We start from the raw sequence: 15562 nt of genomic DNA on the forward strand, positions 1-15562 counted from the left end.
ATAGTTTTAAAAGTAGGTGTATCATTACTTTTAATTTTGAGAGTGAGAAAATTAAACCAGTATTAAGGAAGAACTGGTCTGTTTTAAAGGAAGATAGTAGATATACATTTTAAGTTCAAGGGCCACCCCTGTATAATATATAAAATAAATTTGACTTTAAAGGCCATTTTAGAGAGACCAGTCCATAAACCTAATATAGCTGTAGTTTGTAGAATGCAAAGTCGTGGCTATTGCAATTACTGTAAATATATTTTGCTTTGTGACAATGTGACCATCAGGGGAGACAGACTGTTTCTTAAGGACAGATACGACTGTTCTACAAAAGGCATCATATATGCTGCACTATGTCAAGCTTGTATAGCATTCTTCATAGAAAAAACAAAGTTCCCTTAAGGAACATATTTATGAACACTGCTATGAGATTAAAAAAGGTAAAATTAACAATGCATTAGCTAAACACATTATGCTTTACGACAAGCATTGGTTTAAATTTGTGATCTTTGATAAAGTGGCAAAAAAATGAGAGAGGTGTTCCTTGGTCAGTCCTCCTTGAAAAGAAGGAGCTTTATAGGCAGTTGAGCTTAAGTGCAACTTACTATCCAGGCTTGAGCAAGCAGATCTCTATTACTAGTGTGTTATAATTAAAAGCACTAGAGATATGACTTACAGCTTCTTTTTTATTCCATCTTTAGGGGCATACTGTTTTTAAGCCTGTTTGACATGAAGTATATTTTTTCCTGTTTTTTTTTAATTTTTTATCATTTTATTACACGATTGAGGGATTTTTGAGAGTTTTTTTAAATACATAAAAAGGGGTTGGCCAGAACTGGGGACTCCTATTGGATAGCCAGATAAGTTGTATGTCAGCAAATTTAGGGTATTTAAATGTTTCAAATTAATTTTTATTTTTTATTTATTTTACATTTGTTTACTGAGAAAGTCTGACTGGACACATGTCCTTTTTCAGCAGAGGCCCGGAAAGAAAAGCTCCACATACTATACAATATAGAACAAATCACAGGACAATTATAAAATGGGTCTATATTAAAACATTGAACGCGTAAAACGGCGAACGATGTTTCATCGACCCTTTTTCAGCGAAAGCTGAAAATGTCAACACCTCAGAACAGCGATTTCTTTCCTAGGGAAAGAAATCGCTGTTCCAACCAAAAAAAAAATAATAAAAATAAAAAACAGTAAACACTTCCAAACACATACACACATACCTTAACCCTAATTCTACCCCCCAAAAAAAGTAAACAGCTGAAAACACATATGCACGTAACTCAACCATACATCTAACGCAAAAAAAAGTAAACATTTTAAAATATATGCACTTACCTTAACCCACATCCTAACCCTATGGTCAGTAACTGTTGCACATTTATGTATACAGTTCCAAACACATACACACTTACCTTAACCCTAATACTACCCCACCAAAACAAAAGTAAACAGCTTAAAACACATATGCACTTAACTAAACCATACATCTAATGCAAAAAAAAAAAAAGAAAAACAGTAAACACTTTCATACATATGCACTTACCTTAACCTGCACCCTAACCTTAAGGTCAGTAACTGTTGCATATTTATGTTCGGGACCTGTACCAGACAAGGGAGCACACTACAATTCAGAACACGGCAAAGCAACGAAGCGGTCAAGCGACTTCTTTCCCAGGGAAAGAATTTGCTGAACAGCCGCTTTGTTGTTTTGCCTGTTTGCTCTTTAGGTGTCGATGAAAATGCATTCGATAAAATGCATTTTCTTCATTCTAATAGGAACCCTTATAAAACACAGGGTATCTACAGTTGCAAAGTATCAGCAATGTACATTCTGATAAAAAAATACAATTCAAAAACTCCAAAATCCAAGATACAAAAAAACTAGGAAATTAAAACAAAAACAACTGGCAACTTCACTGAAGGCTGAATCCACAAAGTTTAATGAAGCACTTTTCGTCCAAAAACTTCTTTGAACTTCATCAGGTACTAACATTTACAAAAATAAAATTTAAATAGTCATGTTCAATTTTTCCTCATGTTTAACCATGATTAAAATCAGCTGGTCTCTCCATCTTAAAATTTAAATGAACAGTAGTTAAAATAGCATTGTGAACATAATATGCATTTTCCTGTTCTTTAAAACTGCCTTATTTAAAAAGCAAGTGAATACATTTAACGCAGCAGCAATATGGTGAAAATCATATACGAAAACTGTGTAAAAATGTAGAGTCTCCTCATTTGTCTAACCTTACATTATAAATATTTTCCAGTGAAAAATTAATAAGTAAAACATAATTTCTATAATGTTGTTACTACAGTGAATGAGAGGGAGGATAGAGGAAGGGTGAGGATGCAAGGCGAAGAGGTGGCGAAGGTGGATGAGTTTAAATACTTGGGATCAATACTTCAGAGTAATGGTGAGTGCGGAAGAGAGGTGAAGAAGAGAGTACAGGCAGGAAGGAGTGGGTGGAGAAGAGTGTCAGGAGGGATTTGTGACGAGTACCAGTAAGAGTGAAAGGGAAGGTCTACAAGAGGGTAATGAGACCAGCTATGGTTGTATGGGTTGGAGACAGTGGCATTGACAAAAAGGCAGGAGTTAGAGCTGGATGTGGCAGAGTTAAAGATGTTAAGATTTGAACTGGGTGAGACGAGGGTGGACAGGATTAGGAATAAGATATTAGAGGGTCAGCCCAGGTTGGAAGGTTTGGAGACAAAGCCAGAGAGGCAAGATTATGTTGGTTTGGACATGTGCTGAGGAGAGATGCTGAGTATATTGGGAAAAAGATGCTAAGGATGAAGCTACCAGGTAACAGGAAAAGAGGAAGACCTAAGGTAAGGTTTATGGATGTGGTTAGAGAGGACATGCAGGTGGTTGGTGTGCCAAAGCAAGATGCAGAGGACAGGAAGAAATGGAAACAGATGATCCGCTGTGGCGACCCCTAACGGGAACAGCCAAAAGATGATTATGATTAATTCAGAGTACAGAGTACATGAAATACAATGAAGCACTTTTCACAGTGATGCAGATCAAATAAGTGGAGGCTAACTGAGCTATCTTACCATTCAAAGTGTACAAGTAACTGTACAATAAATATACACCAAGTATAATTTAAACACATCTAGCCAAAAATGTGGATATGTAATTCGCTTAAAACTGAATACCTAATAGCACATAACTCTTCCCGCTTCCAGTAGAAATGTTATTACAAACCATTTTAAGAACAATAATTATTTTACCATCTTCAAAAATTAAACAAAAACATTTGCAGTTTAAATATTTGTAACAAATTAGACATAATATAAACACAATGGTTAAAAATTGATACAAGGTATATGACACTCATTTAATATTTACTATTTAGAGAAATTTTAGACAGTTTATAGAGAAATTAAAGGTAGGTTAGTCTAATACAGATAGGAATTGCAATATGAGGTGAGGGGAAAAACAGGCTTATGGTATATTTAGAGAGAAAGTCAGGGAAAAGAATTAGCAGTAAGGAAATAAATGAAGAAGGGGGAGTAAGGAAGTATAAGGAAAGAGAAGGTACTTGTTCACATTTAGGGACATAGTTTATCCTGGATTTGAGCAAGAAAAGAGCCAGATTTTAGATTAGAAGTCTTTCAGAGTGGTTTTGAAAGATTGGAGGGAGACCTAGTCGATACAGATAAGGAGTTCCAGGCCTTAGCAACCTTGTATAAGTACAGACAATGGCCAGCAGATTTGCTAGGTTTGTAGACAGACAGGAGTTTTTGGTCACTGGATCTCAATGACCAACTGGGAACATAGTTGTGTAGAATGTTTTTTAGTGCTGGACATGCAGATAGATGCTGGATAATTTTGTAGGTGGTAAGAAGTTGTGTATATGTTAGTTGATGTTGCAGTTCTAACCAATTTAGGCTTTTCAGTGCTATACAGTGGTGAGTTCTGAAAGGGGTATGTGCTGCCAGTTTAGCAACTTTGTTATAGCTTTGCTCAAGTTTTAATTTTTGTGAAGCCCGGAGGTTAGTAAGGATGGGAGCACCATACAGAATAGTGGGGGGGGGGGGGAGATAAGTAGTGGCAAGTGTAGCTTTAGGTCTATCAGTGAGAAAGTTTTTGCTCTGTAAAGCATCCCTAGTTTTTGATGAGCTTTTCTTATGCAATTTTGTTTATGCAGGTCAAATGGGAGGATATATGTATGTCTCCCAAATATGCAACAAAATCTAGAAGATTTAATGTTTTTGCTTGGAAATGTTTACATAGATATTTTATACCCCAAGTAAACTCCAGAGAATTTTTCCTCATGTAGACAGCAAATGTTGAAGGTGTGACATGAAGAAATAGTAATTGGGAACATATTTTCTGGCAGTGCAGTGAGTTGGCAGACTTTAAGGATACCCTGCAGGAATTACTGTTAGAGATGCTGGGTGGACAGGTTGGTGTGACGAGGGAGATGATTCTTCTAAGCTATGATACTGAATCAGAATTGCCTAGACATGGTAACACCTTGGTGTGTCTAATTATGTTGGCTGCTAAAAAAACAATTACTAGAAAATGGAAATCAAAATCTAAAAATCTAAACCAACTGTACTAGAAGTAGTGACTATACAGAGATAAAACCACTGGAACTGAGATCTTTAGAAAAGGGTAGGAGCAAACTACATAAGAAAAATGGGAATTGTGAAGACAGTACATACAGGGGAGGAATGAGGTTTAAAAGAAGGCATGACTTAAATGAGCTATGTAATGTTTGAAAATGATTGGGTATATTATAAGTGATGTATAATGTCTGCAACTGGGAGTGTGTCAGTGTGGTTTGTGATGTAAAATGCTTGCAGCTATGATTGTGTTGGTGTGGTTTGTTTTCATTTACATAAATGTATGATTGCATATGTCATAAGTGCTGGTTTAATAAAGATGTTTCTTGTTTAGAAAAAAAGAAGGCCGTTTTACATTATGAGGGTTCATAGGATCATACGATCATAGGAAGTTAGTAGGCTATTGGACCTGAGGCCCTTATAAGCCTAGCCAAGAGTTTAGCCCATGCATAGACAAATCAGCACCCGATGCCCCTGTCCAGCAGGGACACGGGTGGAGTTCATGGGATGTATTTTCTATTTCCCGTCCAGTTATCCAGGTTGTGCTTAAAAAGGGGTAAAGAGGTACTCTGCTTGACGTGGAGAGGGAGTCTATTCCATAGATGGGGGAGTCTCTGGGACACAAATCTGTCCCGCCAGCAAGTCCTATTGATGTCACAGACCAGGCTGAGGCGTGTGTGCTGGTTACTCGAGGGGAGATTGACTTGCGGATATACAGCAGTCCCATCAAGGCGGGGTCTGAGATCACCTTGTATGCCAGACAGAGGTCACCTCTGAGGAGTCTGTATGAAACAGAGTAGAGGGATAGGGCTTTTAGCCTATTTGTGTATGGCAGATTTTTGAAGCCCTGGATTTGCCTGGTGAGGACTCTCTGTGGTCTCTCCAGCTGCTGCATGTGCTTTGCAAGGTACATGCCGAATGGGGCATTGTACTCAATAATGGGCCTTATAAGGGAAGAATACAGGGATGTTATGACCTCCTTGTCCCTGGATGAGATAACCTTACTTATGGGGTGGGCCATGTGGAAAGCTTTCCGTAAAATGGAAGCAACATGGTGGTCAAAGGTCAGGCTGCTATCAATCTGGGTGCCCAAATCCCTCATGACTGACTGCGTGCTTAGAACATTGTTATTAATGTGATAATTTATAGGAACATCTCTCTCCCCAAAGGGGATGATGATGCATTTTTTTGTATTCAGCTTGAGGCCATGTTTCTAGCACCAGTCATTTGTTTGGGTGAGACCCTCTGTGTCTCACAATGGAGTCACCTATGACTAATATGTTGGGTTTATGGTTAAGCCTTAGTGGTTGTGACACAGGTGTGTGAACTATGTGTGGTATGTGGTGTGGAGGGCTCACTCTGGAGTCACCTATGACTAATATGTTGGGTTTATGGTTAAGCCTTAGTGGCTGTGAGACCTAGGTGTGTGAACTATGTGTGGTATGTCGTGTGGAAGGCTCACTCTGGAGTCACCTATGATTAATATGTTGGGTTTATGGTTACGCCTTAGTGGTTGTGAGACACGGTGTGTGAACTATGTGTGGTTTGTGGTGTGTAGGGCTCACTCTGGATTCACCTATGACTAATATGTTGGGTTTATGGTTAAGCCTTAGTGATTGTGAGACACAGGTGTGTGAACTATGCTTGGTATGTGGTGTGGAGGGCTCACTCTGGAGTCACCTATGACTAATATGTTGGGTTTATGGTTAAGCCTTAGTGGCTGTGAGACCTAGGTGTGTGAACTATGTGTGGTATGTCGTGTGGAAGGCTCACTCTGGAGTCACCTATGATTAATATGTTGGGTTTATGGTTACGCCTTAGTGGTTGTGAGACACAGGTGTGTGAACTATGTGTGGTTTGTGGTGTGTAGGGCTCACTCTGGATTCACCTATGACTAATATGTTGGGTTTATGGTTAAGCCTTAGTGATTGTGAGACACAGGTGTGTGAACTATGATTGGTATGTGGTGTGGAGGGCTCACTCTGGAGTTACCTATGACTAATATGTTGGGTTTATGGTTAAGCCTTAGTGGTTGTGAGATACAGGTGTGTGAACTATGTGTGGTATGTGGTGTGGAGGGCTCACTCTGGAGTCACCTATGACTAATATATTGGGTTCATGGTTAAAACCGTAGTGGTTGTGAGACACAGGTGTGTGAACTATGTGTGGTTTTTGGTGTGGAGGGCTCACTCTGGAGTCACCTATGATTAATATGTTGGATTCATGGTTAAAACCTTAGTGGTTGTGAGACACAGGTGTGTGAACTATGAGTGGTATGTAGTGTGGAGGGCTCACTCTGGAGTCACCTATGTGGTTGTGAGACACAGGTGTGTGAACTATGTGTGGTATGTGGTGTAGAGGGCTGTGGAGATTGCGTTGCCTCGGAGGTGTTTGCCTCAGAGATCTCCTTTGTTTGGGTATGTTTTTGTTGAGAACCTCCAGATATGTAGGTGTGTGTTGTGTAGGTGTGGGTGGTGTTTGAGGTGTAGTGATTGTGTTGACAACCTTCTCAGTGCCAGACATAATAGCTTGTGAGGGAGAGAGCTTGGACTTTAGGTTCCTAATGTAATTGCATCTCTCGCAAATTGTGTTCCTAGGTGGTAGTAGTAGGTGGTTGTCTGTGTACATAAGGCAGCTGCCACACTGTCTCAGGGTGCCCTTATCAACCAGACTGGCAGGAGAAACTGTAGGAAATTGCCCATCTGTATTTTTCAGAATCTGGGAGAGAAGGCCAGGGAGAGCTAAGGGGTTAGCCTAAAGCCCAAGTGCTTAAACCAAAACTAAGATGATTAGAATAACACTTACAATTTAAACAGGCTATAAACAAGCAGTAACAAATGCAACAGAAAAGATGCAATTGAACACTTTAGAGGACAAGCCGCAGCAAGTAGCAGAAAAAGCAAGATGAAGTAACGGAGCAGGAGGAGGAAACCCAAATACAGTAAAAGAAGCCGAATAAAGTGTTTTTTCTTTTTTCTTTTTGTTAGTAAAGTGGGAAGGGAGAGAGGAGGAACAGAAGAAAATTCAAGGTTAAGGAACTAAGGGGTTTGAGCTCCCCAAATGATTGATGTATTAGGTAGAATGAGCTAATGAGATGGGACTAGGAGGAGTGTCCCTTATCAAATTTACAGTAGGGGTGGGCAACAGCAAAAACCACAAACTATAAGAGCACAACAGCAATTGGGTGGGAAGGTGGGAGAAAACAAAAATTCAATCACAGATCAGCAATTATATAAATGGAGACACAGAACAGTAAATAATTCAGTCAAACAAATAAACCAAAATAGTGCAGTAAACTAGTTTAGAACTGTTACACAAATAAATAAAAAAAATGCATTACTGATAAGCAAATAAATACAACCAGTGCAGTACTGATAAGAAACACTGAATAATTAGATAAAGTGCAAAAAATATCCTTATGTAGCTCTGTAATTCAGATTGTTTAAGAAGTACTCTCCGTCAGGCTGAAATGGAGCTCAGCAAGATAAGCAGAGATTCGACTCAAAATGTAATATTTTTATACTGCCAGATAAAAAACCCTTCCAAAGTCACACCCTGAGACAAAGAGATAACACAAAAGTTGTTTGACCAGTTTTACCTCTCTGAACTGAGTACACCACAAACTTCCAGTAGGGGCGGGCAACAGCAAAAGCCACAAACTATGCAAAAATTCAAATCACAGATCAGCAATTATATAAATGGAGACACAGAAAATTAAATAATTCAGTCAATCAAATAAATTAAAACAGTGCAGTAAACTAGTGCAGAACTGTTACACAAATAAATAAAAAACAATGCAGTACTGATAAGCAAATAAATATAACCAGTGCAGTGCTGATAAGAAACACTGAACAATTAGATAGTGTGCGAAAAATATACTTATGTAGCTCTGTAATTCAGATTGTTTAAAAAGTACTCTCCTTCAGGCACAAATGGAACCCAGCAAGATAAGCTTATTTTGCTTTCTGATGGGAGCTGAGCTGAATTCAACCCATCCAACTGGGAAACTGCTGGTTTAAAGTTTATTGTGTTTTTATCTGATTGGCCTAAGGGATTGGCCTCAGTACAATGTAACACTTCTGTGCTGCATTTATTGATTTGTTTGACTTTGGCACTGTTTTTCAGCCTGCTCATGTTAACGAAACACCATTAGTTTGTTAAAGTACTGCTCTTAGGTTGCTTTAACAGTATTCTAATATTCTCTAACCTCCTCTGGTACTGCAAAAGCTGTTCTGAGCTTGCCAAAGTTCTCCTGTGTGTGTCAAAATATTCTCTTAAGTTGTACATTTTTTTCTGCATTTTGCTGAATATTTCTCAGAGTTACTGAACTTATTTCCAAGGATTTCTGATACTACAGGAATTCTGTTAAGCATTTGAAACTGCATTTGAGCTCAAAACCAGTTCATGTTACAATAAGAGGGTTCTTTTGCACACTGGTAGGAGCAGAGCTGAATTCAACCCATACAAGTGGGAAACTGCTGGTTTAAAATTTATTGTGTTTTATTTGATTGGCCTGAGGGATTAACTGTGTAAAGGTTTTTCATCCTGCTGGTATAAAAGCCTCACTTTTGCATGACTGTGCCTTGTATATAAGCAAACCTCTCCAGTTTAAAATTCTCTATAGAAAACACTCTCCATAGTCTCCCATTGTTCACAGCTGCTCGAATAGATGCCAGTTTGTGCAGAGGGTGGTACCACTGAAGGTCATCTAACTGGAGCTGCTCAATGTTTGGTGACTTTTCCCAGAGGTCTGGAGACAGTATACTGAAATGCAAAGCATCCACTGCCAAAATCGAAAAAAATAAGTACTTTTTGAGTTTTCTTTGCACTTTGCTGACTACATTGTATCTTTTTTCTTATTTTACTGTATTTTTCTGCACTTTAAAAAAGCTGTTCTCTTGTCTTAAGTAGCTAGTACATAGCATTGACTAGATTAAAATCTGCTGAAGCTAGACTGTATTGTTATACTTCAGCACTATTCCAACCATGTTACATTAGGAGGGCCCTACCTGCACCCTTGTGACAGAAGTGAGTAGGCTGACACTCATCTGAGTTGAAGATTACTGGAGGAGAGTTCATTGTGTTGAGAGACCTGTCCTTCTTGGAAATCTATAAGCCTAAAAGATCAATTGGCCAACAACTGTATAGCTACTCAACTTCCTTAGCCTGGAACAAACTACCCCTCACCCTTAGAACTATATCCAATTCTCACAATTTCAAGCAAGCCCTAAAATAAATCCTACTGAACTCTTTGTCCTGACTATGCTGTCATCCAACCTAACCGTTTTCTCTCATATTGCTTTGTTTGTCTTTGTACTTCACTTAACCATAATCCGTTTTGTGTAAGAACTACTCATGAATAGTTTTTCATTGTATCGATACTTAAGTTAAATACTCCTGAACCTGCTTACTTGCTCTTCATATATTATACAGACTTCCTCATTTTTAAGTTCAATCCCCCCTTCTATCTGTTGGCTAATTTTATTATGTGCTATATCTTTGAAATTTAATTTGCATGTATAACAACCTCTGTATTACCTCTCTAGTAAGATTATCTATCATACTTGTAGTTTTTGTTTCTGCGATTCCTTGTATCACTAATGACTACTACCTGGAGCTTATCTCCTTGGGTCTCTGCTGAAAAAGGGCCCTTGCTCAGTCGGGCATATCCAGCTAACAAATGTTAAATAAATTGCTAGCGTAGCTTAACAGTGTTTAATTTTGTCTGTATTTAAGCCTCATGTTTGTGTGAGTTTACGTTATTTTAACTGCTGCGGTTCAACGTTTGGCGACTTTTGCCAGAGGTCTGGAGAGATTCTACTGAAATCCAAAGCATCCACTGCCAAAGTAAAAAAAAAAAGTACCTTGTGAGTTTCCTTTGCACTTTGCTGATTGTATTCTATCATTTTTTACCTCATTTTGCTGTTTTTTTACTGTACATACATGCATACATTTAGAGAGAGAGAAATACACATACAGATAAGAATGAGAGACACCTACCTTTTAAGAAGTGCTGTGTGAATTAGAGAACAAAAGCTCTGAAAGTATGTGGCAGGGTAGTAAGGATAACATTTAGAAGCATGGAGGTGCTTTCCTCCACTGCTTATATTATTGATTTAATGCTAGCTTTTTAACCTTGAGATAAATACTGCATGGTTAACTTATACTGTACTAATAGTGTTATATTAATATTAAAAGTCCCATGATGTAGTCGCAGTTTTGCTTGAGGGTATTTACTTCTTCTTCTGGCTTTTTCCCAGTTAGGGGTCGCCACAGCAGATCACCTGTCCGCTCAAGATTGGCAGTGGAGTTTTACAGTGTCGAGTTGCCAGCCCGGCACCCAACCTTCCACAGAAGGCACACACACGCATGCACTCACACCTAGGGCAAAATTAGAGTGTCCAATCCACCTACAGCATGTCTTTGGGATGTGGGAGGAAACCGGAGCACCCGGAGGAAACCCACACAACCACAGGGAGGACATGCAGACTCCACAGAAGGCATCCCAGCCGAGGATCAAACTGGAGAACCTCTTGCTGTGAGGTGGCAACGCTAACCGTTACACCACCGCGGCCACCCTACTTGAGGGTATTTACATAAATCTAAATTAGGTTGTGTCTTTAGAAAAAATAAGCAACTGAATAAAGTCTGTTTTTAAAATGTGTTTTCTTTAGGAAATCGAGTGTTGTGATGATTTAGCAGGAAAAGGAACTGAAGAAAAGAAAAATAAAGATTCATCATTACTTGTGAAAATCTTTCCTTGTGTCCAAGACAATGAAGAATGGGATGAAAATGAAAAATGTTGCCGTGTTATTCCTAAGTTTTGCAGCAGGACTAGAGACAATGAGGTGGTAAGGACAATCACTTTTTTATTATATATGCTTTTTATCATCTTACACTTATTGCCAGCTGATGGTCTCCTTTCCCAGTACAGACTTATTTTTTTTTTTGAGTTCTCTGTGCTTTGTCCTGTATGTTAGGAGAACCCCTTGTCATTTAATGTAGATTCAGTTGCAGAAGTGGTCTATGAAATTAATATCCTTCAAGAAAACCACGAACCTCTACAGTAATAATTTCTGGCACTTCATTCCTGAAACTGAAGAGACAGCTCTGCTCATAGAACTAGATACCACTGTCTATAGCTCAAGCTCAATGCCAAGAAGTGTATAGTTATCCCCTTTGGGGAAAAACATGTACTCATGAATTATCACATAAGTGGCAGTACACTAAACACCGAAAGTGTGATAAGAGACTTAGGGACACAGGTGGACAGTGGTCTCACCTTCAATAACCACATCGCCACAACAGTCAGGAAATCCTTCTATGTAACACACCTCATCACTAAGGGCTTTTCATCCAGAAAAAAGGAGGTCATTGTCCCACTGTACTCATCCCTCATTAGACCCATTATAGAATACAACGCCCCATTTGATATGTACCTCTCAAGATATCTGCAACAACTGGAAAGGCCGTAGAAATACCTCACTAAAAGAATCACAGGCCTAAAGCAGATGCCCTATGCTGACCGCCTTAAAAAACTCCAGCTATACTCTCTCACATATAGTCTACTCTGAGGCGATCTCTGCTTAACATACAAGGCCATGTCAAACCCAGAGCTGTTGGACATGCTACACTTAAAGATATCCAAATCCCTCAGAGCCACACACTCCAGGGATCTAAATCTTGTCATCACAATAAACAAAACATGCTGGAGGGATAGGTTCCTGACCCAGAGACTCCCCAGACTCTGGAATAGACTGCCCATACATGTCATGCAGAGTGCCTCTTTGGCCCTCTTCAAAAGGAACCTTGATGATTGGACGGGAGAATGGAAATTCACCCCAGGGATCACGTCAGTCACCCTGCTAGATAGGGGTCCAGGGAAGTAAATAGTGTGGGAAGAAATAGCCAGGGAATTGTTATGGCTAGGCTTGTATAGACCCTAAGGCCGATAGCCTAGTACCAACCTATGAACCTATGAACCTATGCAATGGCACTTACCCACAAAATCCTGACTGTACTTTAGTTCAGGATATTCCTGTTTAGACGGTACTGTCCTAAAATAGGGCAAACTGCCCAGGTTCACTAAATCCATGAATTGCAGCTAAGAGAAAAGAACACAAACTTGTATGTTAAAACAAAGAAAACAAAATCACTATTAAACTCTCAGTAAAAGACTGTCACATAGATGTAAACATTGCAATATGATTTGACATTTCAAGAAAACTGACAGTACTTGCTGATTGCCTTAAACTATTCAAGAAAACTGTTAAAGACCTAATAAGAAATGCCAGTGCCACACCTCATTACACAGCCAGACAAGGCAAACACTAGGGTTTGCTAATGCAGGGAATGTGGTTGGAAAGGTTAGAACCGTTACCAACATGAGTGCTTGCTGCTGCAATATGCACTTTCATACTATGCTATATATTCTGCACACCTGCTTCACTAAGTGCATTTTTGCTCTGATATTGTTCATATATGTGTTCTAGGCTAACAACCACTGGGGTCTTTTTAAGCCTAGCTGTGCATCCCAAATCTTTGACAGGTTCTGGTGCTCTTGATAAGTGTAAGCAGAGCCTTGGGAGATGAAACAGTTACAATTAGCGGCCTGAGAGATGAACTATTTACAATCTGCCCGTGAATATTAAAAAAATAGGTGTGAAACCAGGAGTGAACTTCTTGTTTCCATCAAGTTGCCCAAGTTATGCTTACATTGTGTTAGGGATGAACTCTGATTTACATTGTACCAGAGACGGGGTAGTCTGTAGGATACACACCTGTCTTTCCAGTAGTTCCTATTTATACCATAGGCAAGGTTTAAGTCTTTAAAATGGAAAATTCTGGGGCAGTTTGTTTTGTAGAAAGGAGATCTGTCAGAGTGGGGTCCAAAGATGCCTTCTTTGCCAGGCATAGATCTACACTCTACAGCCTATAGAAGGACTTAGAGGCAGTCTGCATAGGATATGTTATTTATCCCTTGTGTTCTTTTAGTGAGGAACCTCTATGGACATTCTAGTTGTTTGATGTGCCTGGTTAGGTACATACCAAAGGGTGTGTTGTACTCAGTGATACCTCTGAGGAGAACAGAATACAGTGGAACATGACTTCTTTGGACATAGATGCTATACTTTTGTTTATAAGTTAAGCAACATAGAATGATATCCTTACTACCACAGACATGTGATGGTTGAAGGCTAGATTACTACATGTATCCCCCAAGTTATCAGTATGGTAGTTACCAGTGATGGTTGATTCTCAAAGGATACTATTTTGCATTTCCTGGTATTTAGTTTTAGTCCATGATTCTGACACCAATTATTTGTTCAAGTCAGTCCTTCTAAATCAGTGTTGGTGGATGGATTCTATGATGGCTCCTTATTTGCAATTGTCTACAAATTTGATCAGACAGAGGCACTTGACACTGGAATTGACTTCAGAGAAGTAGATGCCAAAAAGTAGTAGTCCCAGGACCAATTGTTGAGGGACTCCATTGGTGAATGGCCTCATTATAGAGGTGGACTTCCCAATTATAACTTCATGGGCCCTGTCTGTGAGACATCTGACTATCTACCAGGTGAGATAAGGGTTTATAAAACAATAAAAAAACAAGTGAACTCAATCCAGTGCAGAAAAACACACAATTTAATGAACACTTTACTTCTCTCTAGCACTTCGGCAGTAATACCTTCCAGGAGTATAAAATTCAGAAACTAGAATTGGGTATATATACACTTAATATAAACTCAATAAAAAATAACCAATTATACAATCATTCAATAAAACATTAATTTCAAATTAAATAAAAACAACTATCATCAATTAAATCAAAAATTTCCATGTGCATTCTGAATTTAGCTCCAAAGGGCTTAAAGTGCCATATTTTAAAATATAAATACTTTCTTTATATAACAACTTATTTTTAACATTTAAATCACCAACATTTAAAAAAAACTTGTTCCAAAAGACAAGCCTGTAGTAACTCTGGATTAGTATTGTGAACAATTTTAAAGTCCACAGCAATAGGGCTAGTTATTTTTTCTAACCTAATGTCCCTAATGTGCTCCTGCAGTCTAATCTTAAAAAGTCTTTTAGTTTCTCCAGTATAAAATATACTACAGGGGCATTTTAATACATAAATCTCATTTGGTGTACAACAATTATAACTACCTTTAGTATTAAAACTAATCCCATTAATATAAGTAAAAAAGTCTACTACATAATTACATATTGAACATTTAGTACAGACACTTGTTCCCAAAAAAGTAATTTCTTTATATAAGCTTTCCACCAGTTTAATAAATTTATTATAGACTATTATATCCTGTATATTTCTGCCTCTGGTAAAAGAAAACATAGGAGAGGTACACAAAGAGCTGGTAAATTCCTTAAATCTAAGCAAAAAAGAACAAAATTGTTTAATGATTCTAACTTGCTGATCAAAAAAGGCATTATATGATGTAACCATTTTTCTTCGTTCATGTTTTATCTCACCATCTAAAATTCTAATATTATTCTCCCAATAATTATAGTTATCATGGTGGTTATAATCCCTACTTAACGCAGTATTTTTCAGTTTAATAAGTACTTTTTTTAATATCCACAAGGTGATAGCCCCTCCTCAAAACCATATTTGCTATAACACACATTTCCATATATAACTCGTCACTATTGTTCCATAATCTATACACTCTTAAGAGTCCCCCGTAAGGGAGAGAATTAATTAAATGAGGTGGGTGCTAGCTAGTTCTATGCAGGAAATGGTTGCTGTTTTCAAATTTCTGATAGATTCCTGTTTTTACTTTCTCACCAACCACTCCTGTCAAGCCTACATCTAAGAATATAATAGAATTTCCTGATTGTAGGCCATCAAATTTGATTTGGAACCTATTATGGTCCAGATCTTGAATAAAAAAGGGTAACCTATCCAAATAATCCCTACATAAAAAATCAAATCATCTATGAATCTGTAATATGT

At 38.3% G+C, this 15562-nt stretch overlaps 1 protein-coding gene across 1 annotated transcript in view; it reads left to right on the forward strand.

The window, feature by feature from the left end:
* LOC122788719 (serine/threonine-protein phosphatase 2A regulatory subunit B'' subunit gamma-like) overlaps positions 1–15562 on the forward strand; it is a 231572-nt gene that overhangs the window by 20570 nt on the left and 195440 nt on the right. Inside the window, exon 2 of the mRNA XM_044055609.1 lies at positions 11259–11435. Coding sequence (XP_043911544.1) covers positions 11259–11435 — 177 coding nt within the window. The remainder of the gene's footprint in view (positions 1–11258; positions 11436–15562) is intronic.

Source organism: Protopterus annectens, chromosome 14.part0 (genome assembly GCF_019279795.1).
Source record: "Protopterus annectens isolate FY-2018-M chromosome 14.part0, PAN1.0, whole genome shotgun sequence".
Lineage (NCBI taxonomy): Eukaryota > Metazoa > Chordata > Ceratodontiformes > Protopteridae > Protopterus > Protopterus annectens.